At 43.1% G+C, this 17,845-nt stretch overlaps 1 protein-coding gene across 3 annotated transcripts in view; it reads right to left on the minus strand.

Annotated features, from left to right (window-relative positions):
* Positions 1-1,676: 1,676 nt before the first annotated feature.
* KRT222 (keratin 222) overlaps positions 1,677-17,845 on the minus strand; it is a 73,503-nt gene continuing 57,334 nt past the window's right edge. Inside the window, exons 10-12 of one of the 3 annotated variants that reach the window (XM_063459191.1) lie at positions 8,201-8,287; positions 3,761-3,869; positions 1,677-2,098 (exon numbers count right to left, since the gene is read on the minus strand). In XM_063459191.1, the coding sequence (XP_063315261.1) occupies positions 1,885-2,098; positions 3,761-3,869; positions 8,201-8,287 (410 nt within the window). In that variant the 3' untranslated portion in view covers positions 1,677-1,884. Of the gene's footprint in view, positions 2,099-3,760; positions 3,870-8,185; positions 8,288-17,845 lie in introns of all 3 variants that reach the window. The other 2 variants (XM_063459190.1, XM_063459192.1) reach the window with 2 other exon arrangements.

The raw sequence follows: 17,845 nt of genomic DNA on the forward strand, positions 1-17,845 counted from the left end.
CATGGACAACACATAAGATCTTTGCATTGCATGGATTCAATTCAATTCATTCAAGCTGTGGTTTTAAACAGGCCACGATATGTATGGACTAGACGTATATAAAAATAATAATTCACAAAAAAAAACACTTTCAGATTTAGCCCAATCATCAGCAGATAAATAAAAATTAGATATTACTTAAAGGGACACTATAGGCACCCAGACCACTTTGTCTCATTGAAGTGGTCTGAGTGCAGTGTCCCTGTCCCCTTAATCCTGCAATGTAAAACATTGCAGTTTTAAGACTGCCTCTAGTGGTTGTCGCCCAGACAGCCAATCGAGGCGCTTACTGCAGTTTCACAGAGTTTAACTCCATGAAACGATGCTTGACGACCTCGCGCTTTGCATGAAAGCGTCCAGCATCTTCAAAAACCCCATAGGAAACCATTGTGTCAATGCTTCACTATAGGGAAGGCCCAATGCTTGCATCACTCGCCACGCATGTACATTAGATTTGTGTATTGCGCTGGTGTTGGAGGAGCCCAATCCAGTGGCGAGGGACCTCGGCGCTGGAATTAGGTAGTGTATAAAAGAGTGTTTAGCCCTTTCATAGACGGGAGTGCTCTGCATGGTGATGTTGCATACTCCCGATAGAGATGCACGAGGAGACGCTGATTGGGGCAGTGCGACAATTGCCGTGCATGTGCACTAGACTCCAGCGCTTCACTATGAGGAAGCATTGGATTGTCTGAGCTCATATGTAATGTTGATCACATTTGGGGAGGTCTGACGGCTAGGGTGAGACTGGAGCATCAGGGGACTTACTTCTGGGAGGACTGCATCTAAATAGGCCGTACATTCCTAATGTCAGAGTGTTCCTTTAATTGCATTAACATCAGATTCCAAACAGAAGACATTGAGGTTTAAACAGCTACTACAGTTATAACATTAACTAAATGAGTTATCTTGCCAACTTGCATAGGGAAGCATGTGCAAAGTATGCACAACCTTCAAAACCCTGTACCAAATATTTAAAAATAAAGACAATTTTATTATGTTATATTCTACAAATAATTGCATTCTCGTAAATTAAATGTATCAGAAATTTTGCCCTCCATTTTTCTCCCTGCTTATATTGATCTATATTTTCAGGCAGTATTTATCAAGACCTTCAAACATCTTTTATTGGAACATTCAATGGTAATTATTTTAATAGAGTAATGATTTAACATTTTTCATGAATGTCCGTTATTTTAAAGTGGCACTGTCACAATGTGGGTAGGTTTTTTTTTTTTTTAAATCATCCTTTTTTCTATGCTTCCCTCAGTTTTATATTGAAATTTACGTTGTTTTTTATATATAAAAAAGTAGAGATTATATTTTCTTGTATTGAGCAGTATCATTGACAATGGGCAGAACATAAGCAAGTTTCCGCAGTTGCCAGGATAATTTGCCCACAATCCATAAGTCGAAAGAATCCCACAGACGGGCAAACTGCAAAAATCATGGTCAGAGGAGAACAAAATGGTGGTGCCCAGACATTGAGATCCGGTACCATGAAGAAAAGATAATTAAAAAAATAATGCAAGTGGCAAGGGAGGAAGTAGATCATTAACATACAGGGGGACTAAGAAAAGGAAAATCTAAATAATAAAAAAAATGACAGTGCCACTTTAAGTAGGTTTCCCCTTATTTTATAACTTTTGGTCAAAAGTGAACCTAGAGTTAAGTAAATCATCACTGCTTCAAAGCAGTCTTTCTAATTTAATGTAATATTTAGGGTTTACCTAAGATATTTAAGCAGATTATGGTTTCTATCATTCTTATTAAAATGACTCCTTATTCTAAAATGTTATGATGTTAATTTCTTTTTAATGTAATATTCATGGTATAGTTGTAGATCACTCATGGACTCATTGATGGAATGCTACAGGATCTTTTCATTATTAACCGGACCTCTATGTCGGGTAGTTCATCTGGTTTGGTTTCCACACATGCTTCATCTGCAGCAGCCAGGTGGAGATCAAACCTCAAAGATACCGATTTTTTTCTTAATTTGGGATTGTCCTTGAAAAATGAACCTTCCCACTCTTTAATAATTTCATCAACTTTCTCCGATCTGAAAAAAAAAAAACAACAAATGGTGAATATAATGTTTAATTCTTTGTTTTATAAATGTAATATATTGAAAGGTTTTAATACATGGGCCATGTATTAATAAATGTGAATTTAAAGTAATTTAAAAAAAATAAAAGCTCAAAACAGCCAAGTTGAAAGTATAGATAACGTGGAGTGTTTTTTTGCAATTTGCCTAGTTTGCCCTAAATTTTTTAATTTTCGTTGAACCAGTTTGCAAGTTGTTTTTTTTAGATTTTTTTATTGGACCGTTTCACTGGCTCATAAAGCACATGTGCAATCTTAGCCACCAAGTGGTGGGAGATTGGGAGAGATAGATTAGGCTATAAAAAACGAACAAACCAAGCATAGGGAGGCAGGAGGGTTCAACTTGGTGAGGGAGGGAACATACATGCTATCCCTTGCAGGCACAGAGTTATAGGCTGTGAAAGTCATTTGTGCCGGGTTGTAACTGGCTGAAATGGTCATGGTGGTTGGAGTAACCCTTTAAAGGGACACTCCAGGCACCCACACCACTTCTGCCCATTGGAGTGGTCTGGGTGCCAACTCCCACTACTCCTAACCCTGCAAGTGTAATTATTGCAGTTTTCTATAAACTGCAATAATTACCTTGCAGGGTTAACTCCACCTATAGTGGCTGTCTACTAGACAGCCACTAGAGGTCACTTCCTGGATTATAGCACAGATTATCTGTGCTAGAGCGTCGCTGGACGTCCTCACACTGTGTGAGGACCTCCAGCATCGCTCATTTCCCCATAGGAAAGCATTGAAATTATTTTTTAATGCTTTCCTATGGGGAGCGCTAATGCGCATGCGCATTAGGTCTCCCCGGCCGGTGGGCGGGGTCAGTCTCGCCCACCGGCCGACGGAGTCAGTAGGAGGAGCGGCGCGGAGGAGGAGACAGCCACGAGGGACATCGTCGCTGCCTCAGGTAAGTGACTGAAGGGGTTTTCACCCCTTCAGTAACCGGGGATTGGGGGGTGGGAGGGAGAGGGAATTGTTTTCCTGGCACTGGAGCTTCCCTTTAAGTATAATCCAGTTGGCCACATATTTCTATTTGCACATATACTGTATGATATGTATATAGATAAATAGACTTTATAGATGAGTAAAATATTTTGCCTACACCACTGTATCTTTTCATACATTACAGATAATTTCTGGAATAAGACAACCCTGCTAGGAGGAAAGTCCCTGAAATAAAAAGTTCACTTCTTTCGGCTTGACTATATTATTGTCCAAATGGCTCATCTGCTATCCAGCATGGATCTCCATAACATCTAATTCTTAAAGGGACATGCCAGCCGGGAAATGGCTTAAACCATTCAATGTATTGTGTTGAAAATGCATTGAGAATTTTAAGAAAAAACTACGTATTTTCTCCTTGCAGGCAATCTACTCTTTACTGTTCATCTGGCACCAACAAGGGAGCAGCTGACCGATTGTCAAGCAACCAGTGGTCTCCTATACAAATGACTTCACATGTTACTTTGAGCTACATAATAATTTGGCACGGGGTTCATAATAGAGGATGCGTCACATTTTGTAAGTAGTGAGCTATAATGTAATATAATTCATATTACAATATATTTCGTAATTATACGTTTAATGCAATTTTAATTGCCAACTAAAAAAAGATACTTACTGAATTCTGCCGCTGGCTTCGGCACCTTCCTCTGCAATATTTCCATTAAATATTGCCTGCTTTGTTCTGTGTTTTTGATTAACCACAGTGCATTTCTGTACACTTGAGTCTGTAGGAAGAAATTTTCAAGATAATTAGTCGGAAGCTTTGCAAAACCTAATATATTGTTGTTATTCACTAAACTGCAAACTGAGGGCATTTGGCAAGAGAGTGGCTAAATTTAGGCCCATATCTTCAAGCCTGGAAAATAACTGTTGAGCAATAATTTTTTTTCAGATTTATTGCCTTTCATTTGTGATTGAATTGTCAGTTCTACTCATCTCTTGGTTCAGTGAATACCTGCTCACATACAGACACAGAGGTCTATTCAATAAAGTGAGAATTATCAGTAATTCAAATTGATTTTCAAATTAAACCCTTTGCTACCAAGAGGTTTGTGTAAAGACAAACCTAAGGATTCCAAAAGTAATGTTTACATGTATTTTTCTTTTCGTTATGCATGGATAACAACAACGAAAATTTTAGTTGGACAGAAAAAACTTTTAACAAATCATTTACCATATAATGAAGTTACAGAAAACAGTGTTGTAAATATATAATATTCCTGAATATGTAACATAGACATTTGTCCCCAAATATTCCATTCCCTTCTGAAAATCGCTGGTTGAAGGGTATGCAAAGGGGCAGGGCCAGTGATGTAACTGTGCCACTAGCTCCACCCCCAAAGGGGGTGAAAGGTGACAGGTCTGCACAAGTAAATGGCAGGTCAGCCTGGCATGAATGCATGCCAGACTGCCCGTCCATCACTCATCCGGCCCACTGAGGGCAGATCCTGCAGGGAGCACCGTCTCAGTGCTGCCTGCAGGGTCCTAGTGCCCTAAACATAACGCAAGCATATCTTTTGATGCACACATGCTAGGCTTGTTGGGGACAGTTCCCTAAGGTCCCTAATAGCAGGATGCCAGGGAACTAAAACAGGACAGGACTTGAAAATCGAGACTGTCCAGCCAAAAAATAAAAAGGCATGTGTGTTTATATATATATATATATATATATATATATATATATATATTTTTTATATAAAGTCCCAAAACTTGCGCTCCTGGTTAGAACTTAATATTACAAAATATAAATCTTTTCTTTGTTGTCCTGATGAAAGCTCTCAGCTGGTAGCTGAAACGTGTACATCTTGTATATATTACTACATTACCATGATATTGCACATACCATGTCCCTCTCACATTGCAGCCAGGTTGCTGCTTTGGACATACATTTACTTTGAATTCCCAACAATTCCCACTTCAGTAAATAACACACAATGTTTATTTTTTTTATTGTACTAATTGTAAAACTTCAGGCTAACACACCCACGCTGTAACTATACATCAGGGGTAGGCAACCTTTGGCACTATAGATGATTTGGACCACATCTCCCATAATACTCTAACAGCCATAGTGCTGGCTCAGCATCAGGGGGCATGACTTGTTTTGCCTTAAAATTAGAAATTTCTTGGACAATGTATGCAATTCCTAACTTTGTCAATACCTTGTATGTGTATATTGGAACACAAACGGTAATTATATATTGAGTGTTTAACACATAGCATTTCATTCTTCTAAAATTGCTACAATTACATTTATTCACTAAATTCAGAATTGTAGCGAATAAAAAAAAAACTAATTGCAGACACTGAACTGTAGAGAATTTAATTGCTAAATGCAGGCGACTGCTGATCTGGAAAAATACTCAAAAAAACTTGGCAACATTTTGGAATTTGGTGTTAATGTCACCAGAATTCTGTGTTTAGTGAGTAAGTAATTACCTAAAATGAAATGAATGAATGAATGAATGCAAGAATAATGGAGATGGCTAATTAATCCTTAGTCACTGCATATTAGAGCTAGCAGTACTGTATTTCTTAAAGGGACACTATAGGCAAAAAGACCACTTCTGCAGAACAGCAATGTTTTCATTACACGGTTTAAATGCCTCTAGTGGCTGTTACTAAGACATCCACTAGAGGCATTTCCCCTGAAATAGTAGTGTAAAAATCAGCTATTTCTATCAGATTGCCTCTTGTAGACGATCTAATTGGTACAGCACATTGTTTTGCCGCGCATGCGAGGTAGCTTCCTGATGCTTTCCTATGGGAAAGCATTGGATTGGCTGAGACCATCGATCTTGATTAACCCAGCCAAGGAAGCAGGGCAGGCAACAGAGACTGTCACTGAGAGAAAGAAAAGTTAGGTAAAATACCTTTTTTTTTTTAAATTATTATTTTTTTTTTTTACTACCTGCAGTTGAGAGCCACCAGGGTAGCATTAGGAATACACATTTGTATTCCTAAGGCTATTGTGCTCCTTTAACATTTTGTAGAGGATTTCATTTAGGATTAGAAGGCAACCAATTCTTTATTTTGTAAGTCAGTTCAGTGATCCATCTTTTCATATGTGTTGTAATATATACTAAATGTATAATTATTATTTAACACTAGGGATGTGCATGGGCAAAAAATTTGGTTCGTTCGGAAATTCGGGTAAGTAAGAAAATTTGTCTGCTTTGGCAATTCGGCCAATGGCATTCAGCTCAGTTTGGCATTCGGTTCCGGCACACTGCATTTGGGCATTCATTCCAGGCATTCGGCATGTCATTTGTTTCAGGCATTCGGCCGTTCGGAATGTTTATGAAAAATAAACATTTGTGTGTTTTTTTTCTTAACCCCTTAAGGACCAAACTTCTGGAATAAAAGGGAATCATGACATGTCACACATGTCATGTGTCCTTAAGGGGTTAAACAACTGTTTTACATTGCATAGTGGACCACAGCAACACCCAAACCACTTAATCTTAAAGAAGTGGTCTGGGTTTAGTTAATAATTAGTAGTGTTAGTTTAATATGTATACAATTTACAAAATTATATTTTCAATTCACAGATAGTGCAGCTAATCAGGGAGCACTACCAGCATGCAACACTTTTGCACATTATATAATCCGACCCCTGTGACACCATCTTTGTGGAGAGTTTTGTGGAGCAGAGTGTGAGAGCAGAGAGAAAGCAATTTGTGTGTGAACAAGCAAGTGAGAATGTGTGAGAGAGGGGAGAATGTGTGGAGGACATGGACGTACCAGTATGGTTTCTTTTGTTTTATTACATTTTTATTTAAATGAAATAATAGAAAACGAAAAAACTAATCACTGCACTAATCAAAATTAATCACTGCAGCAAAGTCACAGTGCAGCAGAGAGACACCCTGGCAAACAGGCCAGCAGGCAACAGCTAAGAAACACAAAATTAATCACTGCAGTAAAGTCACAGTGCAGCAGAGAGACACCCTGGCAATCAGACTACCTGGCTTGCACAGCCACACACTCTCTCACCCCCCCCCCCCCCCCCTCTTCAAAAAAAGAAACAAAATGCAGAAAGAAAAAAAAGGCAAAACTCACTCTCTCTCTCTGGAACACATACTTGAAAGCAATGTAGCAAAGTAAAGTACAATAAATGTAATGTAATTTATCTCTCTCAGTCTCTTGTGCTATCACAACTAGTCTGGTCACATGAATGCAAGCCAACACCCTAACAGCCTGATTTATATTCTATCCCACCTCAATGACTGTGTGTGCCTTCATTGGCCAAGTGTCAGTGACAACATCACCATTAATTGACTGTCCTCTAACATCAATCACAAAAATTTACTAATTTCATTGGACAGGGAATAGTAAAACCGGATTGGGCAAGCAAGCATTACATTGCACAAAAGGAATTCACTTATTGGTCAAGATTCCTATCATCATTCAAGTAATTTTCCCTCCCTCTCTCTTGTTTTGCCACTTTTCAGAAATCTGAATCACTTCGGAGCTTCGACACTTCCGAACTACCGAACTTCATCACTTCTGCGTTTTAGAACCTCGGTACTTCGGACTTTCGTAAGCATCCGAATGTCCGAATGCCATGAAATTCGAACGAATGTACATTCAGAACGAAACAAATTGCACATGTCAATTTAACACCTTCATTAGATACTTCTGAATTACAGTGGGATTTACATTATACCAGGGATTAGAGTGTACTTTCAACCAGTTGGGACCTACTCTCATATTGTCTATGTGTATGCAAGATAGGAATGCCATTGATGTGTTGAAACACCACTAGAAAATAGGCACTCCACACCATAACCTCAGTCTCTGGGTGTAGTCTTGTTGTCTTTGTCATACCTTTTGAGCTACCCCCACTTAGGCCCGATTAATAACGCAGAATTTACATTTCTGTATGATCAATGCTAATTCCATCCAACCTGGCCTCAAGTAATGATCTGAGAGCATGTTAGCTACTTTCGTTGAAATGTAACTAACAGTAAAACCGCTGAGATAAAAGAGGTGAGAATCAGCAACTCTAGATATCAATATGATAAAGGTGTCCAAATACTTTTGTACTCCTTACGATTTGTGTACTCGATGAGGCCGTTCTGCTCTTCCACTGGCATTGTTTCAAAATGTTTCTGTAAGGATTGCTTGACAACAGCTGTATCTAGATTTCGGAACACAGTTTAATATTAAATAGAATGCTGACATGGTGATGTCATTACTGGACATTGTTGCACATACAGCAAAATAATATAAAGACATAAAAATGTTATGGGGTACATTTACTCTAAAAATGTATTGAGCATGTTTATTTTTCAAATATGGTTGCCAGTAATTCTGAAACTATAATCCTGGCAATGTTATTCCTTGATGATAATTAATATTTGCGTTTTGGGTGCTTTTTTAATAGATATGTGACAAATCTATTTTAAAGGGACACTATAGTCACCAAAACAACTTTAGCTTAATGAAGCAGTTTTGGTGTATAGACCATAGCCTTGCAGTGTCACTACTCAATTCTCTGTCATTTAGAAAAGTTAAATCACTTTGTTTATCCAGCACTAGGCACACCTCCCTGCATGTGACTTGCATATCCTTCCTAAACACTTCCTGTGAAGATATCTAGTGTTTACACTTCCTTTAGTGCAGATTCTGTTTAATTTAGACTTTCTTACCTCCTGCTCTGTTAATAGCTCGCTATACCTTGCAGGAGCCTATTGTGTTTGATTAAAGTTACATTTACAAAGCAGGGGATTAAAAACTTTTAAAGTAAGTTATATCCGATTGAAAGTAAACCATTTTGTTTTCATGCAGGCTGTGTCAGTCACACGCAGGGGAGGTGTGGCTATGGCTACATAAACAAAAACTGCTTCATTATAGGGACACTATGGGCATCCAGTCCACTTCAGCTCATTGAAGTGGTCTGGGTGCACTGTCCCAGCGTCCATAACCCTGAGCAGGTAATTATTGCAGTTTTTTATAAATATATATTAGGGTTTTACATATAGAGGAAAGTGGCCGAATAGTTGGTCCCAAAGGACAGAACAGGGGGTAACCCTACGTAATTACGAGGAAAACAAGAAGAGAACGGAGTCTGTCCTATAGTATATGGAGATATACACCATATGTCATGAAAAAACAGTTAAAAAGTCATATCTTAGGTAACATACTGATTTATGTACACGAGGGAAGGGGGGAGAAAAGGAGACAATGAGGTGCTAGGCACCTGAGTAAAAACAATAAAGTAACAATGGAGTAACACTACCTAACCCTTAAGATTATGTACAGTGTAATACTCAGTACTATCCAGCACTAATGCTAGCTCTCAATAATGACAGTAGTCACCTGTGTAGAAAAATAATAAATAGTTGTGATTCAGATGAAAACACAGCAGGTCTTGGTTAACCCGTAAACCACCGCCTGTCAGGGTAAGCAATTGGTAACAAAAACGTGCAGAGATATATGTATTACTCTAACCCACAGTCCTGTGATCAGCTGGAGGCTGAAATATCAGGGGTGTTGCTAGTAGGATCAGTATATGTGTCGATTACTGTCCAAAGGGTGCAAACAAATTCCCGTATACAGGTTGGTGATGCTCGTGGAGGAATATTTCCCCCTAGTGAGAGCCCACAGTGGCCAGAGTGCCACACGACTAGCCAATATCAATTGTTGCAGAACGGGGTCAGTTTGTAACCAAATAAATAATGAGTGCACGGCTACAGTGACGAGAAGGTGTTGCTAATGGAATCAGTGCGTGGTAGGCACTGTCCAAGGTGCAAACAAGTTCCCGTGTAAAGTTTAGCTGTGCTTCTGGAGAAAAAGATCCCCACGATAGATAGAGCGATAATCGCAGAGTAAATACTGACCCCTGATACGATATTGCAAGTAAGGGAGTACTGTAATCAACTCGGGGCTAAAGTGTATGTGTCCGGGGGTGTTGCTAATAGGATCAGTGTAATGATCACTGTTCTAAGATGCAACCAGATCCCCGTATACAAATTAGCGATGCTCGTGGGGAGAGATCCCCCTAGTGAGAGCCTCAAGTGGAGAGAATGTTGCAGAACTGCCAATGCCAATTGTTGCAGAAAGTAACGGGGTCCGTCTGTAGCAGACCAAATACTTTGTGCACGTCTGTAATGACGAGAGGGTGTTGCTAGTGGAGTCAGTGCGAAGCACTGTCCAGGATGCAAACAGGTTCCCGTATTGTAGTGGGCTATGCTACTGGAGATAGAGGTCCCCAGGATGGGTAGAGTGGTTGACCCAGAGATAATTAAATTAAAACAGGTGTAAGAGTAACCGGGTTCCCTCCTCCTAGGGGGAAACAAAACGATGTGTAGAAAGTACAATGCAGTGTACTGTAACCCCCAGTCTATGCCTGTAAGAATGTAGAGGATTAAATATCCCGGCTAGTATAAATGAGCCAAGTAGAAGGTGAAAAGGAATGGTGCCTTCATGGGTACCAGGTATAGAAAAGAGAGAAATAAGGAGGATTAGGAGAGGGTACAGTGCTGAGTACAATGGTAACCAGTGGCGGATCCAGGGGGGGGCAACGGGGCAATTGCCCCCCCCGAGATTCTCCCCTGCCGGCTAATGCAGGGCTGACATTGCCCAAGTGCCAGCCCTGCAATGTGCCTGCGGACCGGGGAGGGAGATCAGTGATCTCCCTCCCCGGTCCGCAGGCACATTACTGACAGCCGACCGGCAGGGGAGGGAGAGAGGACCCGGGAGCTGTTACCAGCAGCTCCTCCGGGTCCTCCTCTCGCGAGATTTGGAGCGTTGCCGCGGTTACCACGGCAACGCTCCAAATCTCGCGAGAGTGAACTCTAGCCCTGGAGCACTGGGACCACCAGGGAAAGAAAGATGTCCCCCCTCCTCCCAGTAAAGGTAAGAAGGGAGGGGGGACATGACATTTATTTAATTAAATTAAAAAAAACACACACACATTAAAAAAAATCCTTCTTATCACACACACACATTGCCCCTGACCCCCATACACACACACACATTGCCCCTGCCCCCCATATACACACACATTGCCCCTGCCCCCCATACACACACACATTGCCCCTGCCCCCCATACACACACACACACATTGCCCCTGCCCCCCATATACACACCCATTGCCCCTGCCCCCCATACACACACACATTGCCCCTGCCCCCATACACACACACATTGCCCCTGCCCCCCATACACACACACACACACACACACTGCCCCTGCCCCCCATACACACACACATTGCCCCTGCCCCCATACACACACACATTGCCCCTGCCCCCCATACACACACACACATTGCCCCTGCCCCCCATACACACACACACACACACACACATTGCCCCTGCCCCCCATATACACACACATTGCCCCTGCCCCCCATACACACACACATTGCCCCTGCACCCATACACACACACATTGCCCCTGCCCCCCATACACACACACATTGCCCCTGCCCCCCATACACACACACACACATTGCCCCTGCCCCCATACACACACACACACATTGCCCCTGCCCCCCATATACACACACATTGCCCCTGCCCCCCATACACACACACATTTCCCCTGCCCCCATACACACACACATTGCCCCTGCCCCCCATATACACACACATTGCCCCTGCCCCCATACACACACACATTGCCCCTGCCCCCATACACACACACATTGCCCCTGCCCCCCATATACACACACATTGCCCCTGCCCCCCATACACACACACATTGCCCCTGCCCCCATACACACACACACATTGCCCCTGCCCCCCATATACACACACATTGCCCCTGCCCCCCATACACACACACATTGCCCCTGCCCCCATGCACACACACATTGCCCCTGCCCCCCATATACACACACATTGCCCCTGCCCCCCATATACACACATTGCCCCTGCCCCCCCATATACACACATTGCCCCTGCCCCCCATAAACACATTGCCCCCATATACACATACACTGCCCCCCATACACACACACACACACACACATTGCCCCTGCCCCCCATATACACACACATTGCCCCTGCCCCCCATACACACACACATTGCCCCTGCCCCCATACACACACACATTGCCCCTGCCCCCCATATACACACATTGCCCCTGCCCCCCATATACACACATTGCCCCTGCCCCCCATAAACACATTGCCCCCATATACACATACACTGCCCCCCATACACACACATTGCCCCTACATACACACACTGCCCCCCAATAAACACATTGCCCCCACACACATACATTGCCCCACACATACACTGCAATACACACACACACTGTAACTGTCACACACACATACTGATCCACACACACACTGCACCCCTGACATATACTGCCGCCCTCACGTACACACTGCAACCTTCACACACACACTGCTAATACACTGTCCCCCTCACACACACACACACACTGCACCCCTCACACATTGCACCACTCACACATACCACTGCTCCTCTGCCCTACTACAGCCCCATTTCCCAGAGGACCTCAGGTAAGTTGTCAAACAGTTCTTAAACAGTTTGACTACTTACTCTGGGAGGGGGTCTTGGCATTATTGGCACTATAACCACTACACTGAGCTGTAGTGGTTATTGTGTCTGGATTATTTATTTAAATAATCTACAAGTGCCCCTCCCGAGATCAGGCTCTGGATCCGCCACTGATGGTAACCTGTTCGGGTAATAAGTACCCTAAGTACAACAGGTGTCTGACGGGAAGTCACAGAAGGGGCATCAATATAGATGTTAGGTAGTGGAAGCCCAGCTGTACGGTCCAGTAGGGCGGGTGAAGGTCTCACCCGAGGTAAGTCCTAGGTCGGTTTGGATGTCGACAAAGTGGATACGATCTCCCAGTTGTCTTAGCCCGACGCGCGTTTCGCCTGAGTGTCACAGGCTCGTCAGGGGAAAAGACTTCCCAGATTGAGAAGTCTTAAATAGCCCTCTCCGAGACCTCATTGGTTATACGAGGCCTAAGGGGGAGGGGTTAGGGAACGGTGGCCGGAAAGGCTCAAAGTTAATTGCGGGTACTCATTCAAAAATTCCGGAATGAGGTATGAACAAATTGGTGTATAATCAGGAAAAGAAGCTCCACTCCGAGAGTAGAGTGGAGGGGATAGGAAAGAGATTGGGTGCATGTGTCTGCCCAAATGTAATATCCATGTAATGGAAAGGAACCAATTCCAATATAAAGGGGAAATGTTAGTAAGGATACTGTTTGTGACATCAATGATAGTAACCTGTGAGGATTTCATCCGTTAGGGATTTGGAGTGGCAGAGAGTCATTAAATTAAGGTGAATCTATGACTCATAGGTGGTTAGGACCCTCGCACCTAGCACCCTGTGTATACCACTGGTGCCCACACAGAACTGAACGTCTCTTATCCTCTGAGACTCCTATTAACGCATGCACCAACTTGCACCTTTCCCATGACTTCTCTCATTAGGGTACCCAGACATCAGTTTCCGTCTAATCTAATGACCTAACCACCTATGAGTCATAGATTCACCTTAATTTAATGACTCTCTGCCACTCCAAATCCCTAACGGATGACATCCTCACAGGTTACTATCACAGGTTACTATCATTGATGTCACAAACAGTATCCTTACTAACATTTCCCCTTTATATTGGAATTGGTTCCTTTCCATTACATGGATATTACATTTGGGCAGACACATGCACCCAATCTCTTTCCTATCCCCTCCACTCTACTCTCGGAGTGGAGCTTCTTTTCCTGATTATACACCAATTTGTTCATACCTCATTCCGGAATTTTTGAATGAGTACCCGCAATTAACTTTGAGCCTTTCCGGCCACCGTTCCCTAACCCCTCCCCCTTAGGCCTCGTATAACCAATGAGGTCTCGGAGAGGGCTATTTAAGACTTCTCAATCTGGGAAGTCTTTTCCCCTGACGAGCCTGTGACACTCAGGTGAAACGCGCGTCGGGCTAAGACAACTGGGAGATCGTATCCACTTTGTCGACATCCAAACCGACCTAGGACTTACCTCGGGTGAGACCTTCACCCGCCCCACTGGACAGTACAGCTGGGCTTCCACTACCTAACATCTATATTGATGCCCCTTCTGTGACTTCCCGTCAGACACCTGTTGTACTTAGGGTACTTATTACCCGAACAGGTTACCATTGTACTCAGCACTGTACCCTCTCCTAATCCTCCTTATTTCTCTCTTTTCTATACCTGGTACCCATGAAGGCACCATTCCTTTTCACCTTCTACTTGGCTCATTTATACTAGCCGGGATATTTAATCCTCTACATTCTTACAGGCATAGACTGGGGGTTACAGTACACTGCATTGTACTTTCTACACATCGTTTTGTTTCCCCCTAGGAGGAGGGAACCCGGTTACTCTTACACCTGTTTTAATTGTAAGGGGCCTATATTATCTCTGGGTCAACCACTCTACCCATCCTGGGGACCTCTATCTCCAGTAGCATAGCCCACTACAATACGGGAACCTGTTTGCATCCTGGACAGTGCTTCGCACTGACTCCACTAGCAACACCCTCTCGTCATTACAGACGTGCACAAAGTATTTGGTCTGCTACAGACGGGCCCCGTTACTTTGTGCAACAATTGGCATTGGCAGTTCTGCAACATTCTCTCCACTTGAGGCTCTCACTAGGGGGATATCTCTCCCCACGAGCATCGCTAATTTGTATACGGGGATCTGGTTGCATCTTAGAACAGTGATCATTACACTGATCCTATTAGCAACACCCCCGGACACATACACTTTAGCCCCGAGTTGATTACAGTACTCCCTTACTTGCAATATCGTATCAGGGGTCAGTATTTACTCTGCGATTATCGCTCTATCTATCGTGGGTATCTTTTTCTCCAGAAGCACAGCTAAACTTTACACGGGAACTTGTTTGCACCTTGGACAGTGCCTACCACGCACTGATTCCATTAGCAACACCTTCTCGTCACTGTAGCCGTGCACTCATTATTTATTTGGTTACAAACTGACCCTGTTCTGCAACAATTGATATTGGCTAGTCGTGTGGCACTCTGGCCACTGTGGGCTCTCACTAGGGGGATATATTCCTCCACGAGCATCACCAACCTGTATACGGGAATTTGTTTGCACCCTTTGGACAGTAATCGACACATATACTGATCCTACTAGCAACACCCCTGATATTTCAGCCTCCAGCTGATCACAGGACTGTGGGTTAGAGTAATACATATATCTCTGCACGTTTTTGTTACCAATTGCTTACCCTGACAGGCGGTGGTTTACGGGTTAACCAAGACCTGCTGTGTTTTCATCTGAATCACAACTATTTATTATTTTTCTACACAGGTGACTACTGTCATTATTGAGAGCTAGCATTAGTGCTGGATAGTACTGAGTATTACACTGTACATAATCTTTTTTTTTTTTTTTTTTTTTTTTTTTTTTTTTTTTTTCCTTTTAACATTTTTATTTTTTTTTCCAATTTATATTTTTATTGAAAGTTTTATGATTGACATCTATAGCCATAATATATATAACCATAATATATAGTGTAAATAGTGGGAAAGCGCAAATACAATTATGATCAGCAACAGATTTAACCAATATATATACAGAATGAAACTTCGTATAGTGTCCTGTAATACTGGAGCATAGATCAGCACTTAGTAGCGTCTTGTGTGGTCTTTACTCTTCGGCTTAGATCTTTGACCGTTCAGGCAGGCCGTCTATGTGCTTCACTCTATTTATGAAGTGCTGCTTTTCATTTCTGGGTGCCAGAGTTAGTTTCTTGATAGTGGAGCCTGTTGTTCTTTGTAGGCTACGTTTGTTGCAGGTAGAGTTCACCTTTTCTGCACTCGTATCTGTGGGCAGTGGGGTTTCTGGTTGCCGCGATTTCCCCAAACCGATGAGCTGCAAGAAGCTGTCGGGATCCCCCTGCGAGGTAAGTGTGTTGCTCTCTCCATTGGTGATAGTAGTGAGGGACCCATCCATGCCCCATCTGTACTTAATGTCGGCGTCTCTCAGTCTCCGGGCTATGGGTGCCAGCTTTCTTTTTTCTATTAAGGCAGAGAATGGTGTGTCCGGGTACACTGCCACTTTATGTCCCGCATGAGGCACCGTTCCCAGCTCTCTCGATCTGGTTAGTATGGCGGCCCTTGCGGAAATGTCTCGTGTGACTATAATAATATCTCTCGGTGCATCTCTGGGTGCTGCTGCAGATTTGCGCACCCTAAATGCTGCGGTGACCAGTGTGCCATTTTGTGCTGGTTTTGTGCCCATAGTCGCCGTGAGGTCTTGGGCGTACGTCAGGAGTTGTGTGTCTGTTACTGATTCAGGTACTCCTCTGAGACGCAGGTTTTTCATTCTGTGTCTTGTCTCTATAGTAGTCACTATGCGCCTCAGGTCTTGTACCTGTGTTGTAAGAGCCTCTTGGGTCTGCTCCACCGCACTTAGCTTTTTGTCCCTGGAGGTTTCTCGGGTTTCTAGGCCTTTAACTGCACGGCGCACATCTTCCACCTCTGTTTGGACCTTTTGTAGATCCTCCCTCCATATTTGCCGCATTTCAGCCAGCAGCCTCCTGATATCCCCTTTTGTGGCTGGGGTCTCTTCATTTTCGGAGTCCGGTGTAGTGGAACGGACTTCCGAACGGGGTGAGGATAAGTCTTCCTCCTCAGCCGAAGATTCTGACGTGTGGCAGGCCTCAGGCGCCATCTTGAGACTCGTGGTGGGTGCAAAGGATTGTCTGATATCGGGCTGTCGAGGCATAGCCATGCTCTGGTTCTTCTTATGTTTCTTCCCCATTGTCTCTGTTTGGGGGTGGTAGATTTTTCGGGTGAAATCTCAATTATTTTTCACGTGTATTGGCTAGTTTTGGCTATATTTCTAAGCGGAGCTCTGCAAGGAGACGTCCGCTCGGTTCAGTCGCTGGCCACGCCCCCACACTGTACATAATCTTAAGGGTTAGGTAGTGTTACTCCATTGTTACTTTATTGTTTTTACTCAGGTGCCTAGCACCTCATTGTCTCCTTTTCTCCCCCCTTCCCTCGTATATTAGGGTTTTATACTAGGGTTAAATCCTCTTCGGACTTCAGGGTGGTTAGGCGACTTTTGGTCGCCTAAATGATGCTGGACGTTTTCATGCTATTAAATAATTTTTTCCTTTCGGGAATTCCTATTGCGAGCTCGTTCATTGCAGAGTGAAGGCGGATCTGAGCCAGCGCCGAAGAACATCAGTGCTGGACCCAGGTAAGTTTTTAACCCCTTCTGCACCACGGGAGGGGAGGGGGCCTTGACGGAGGAAGAAGATAGAGTGCCGTGACAAAGAGTTTGTTTTCCTGGCACTATAGTTTCTCTTTAAGATAAAGTTGTTTCGGTGACTATAGTGTCCCTTTAAATGTATGCTTTAAACTATAGATGTATCTAAAGAGCATATGCCATTTTGTCAACGTGTTTTAGAACTATATACATCTACTGTCTATATGTGACTTTTTATTTTGACTGTTTTCACATTGTTATGATAAAGGAGCACTACAGGGTCAGGAACACAAATATGGGTTAAAACAACCATCTAGCCACCCTGGTCCCCTCATGCCTCCCTACATATAGAAATCTTACTTGTTTTCAAGTCTGTAGTTGCTTGCATTGTCATTGTTTCCTTTAGACCTGCCCACTGCGTGCTGACATCAGCAGAAGTGGTAGTCTGATCCAATCACAGTGCT

Source organism: Pelobates fuscus, chromosome 6, assembly GCF_036172605.1.
Source record: "Pelobates fuscus isolate aPelFus1 chromosome 6, aPelFus1.pri, whole genome shotgun sequence".
Classification (NCBI taxonomy): Eukaryota; Metazoa; Chordata; class Amphibia; order Anura; family Pelobatidae; genus Pelobates; species Pelobates fuscus.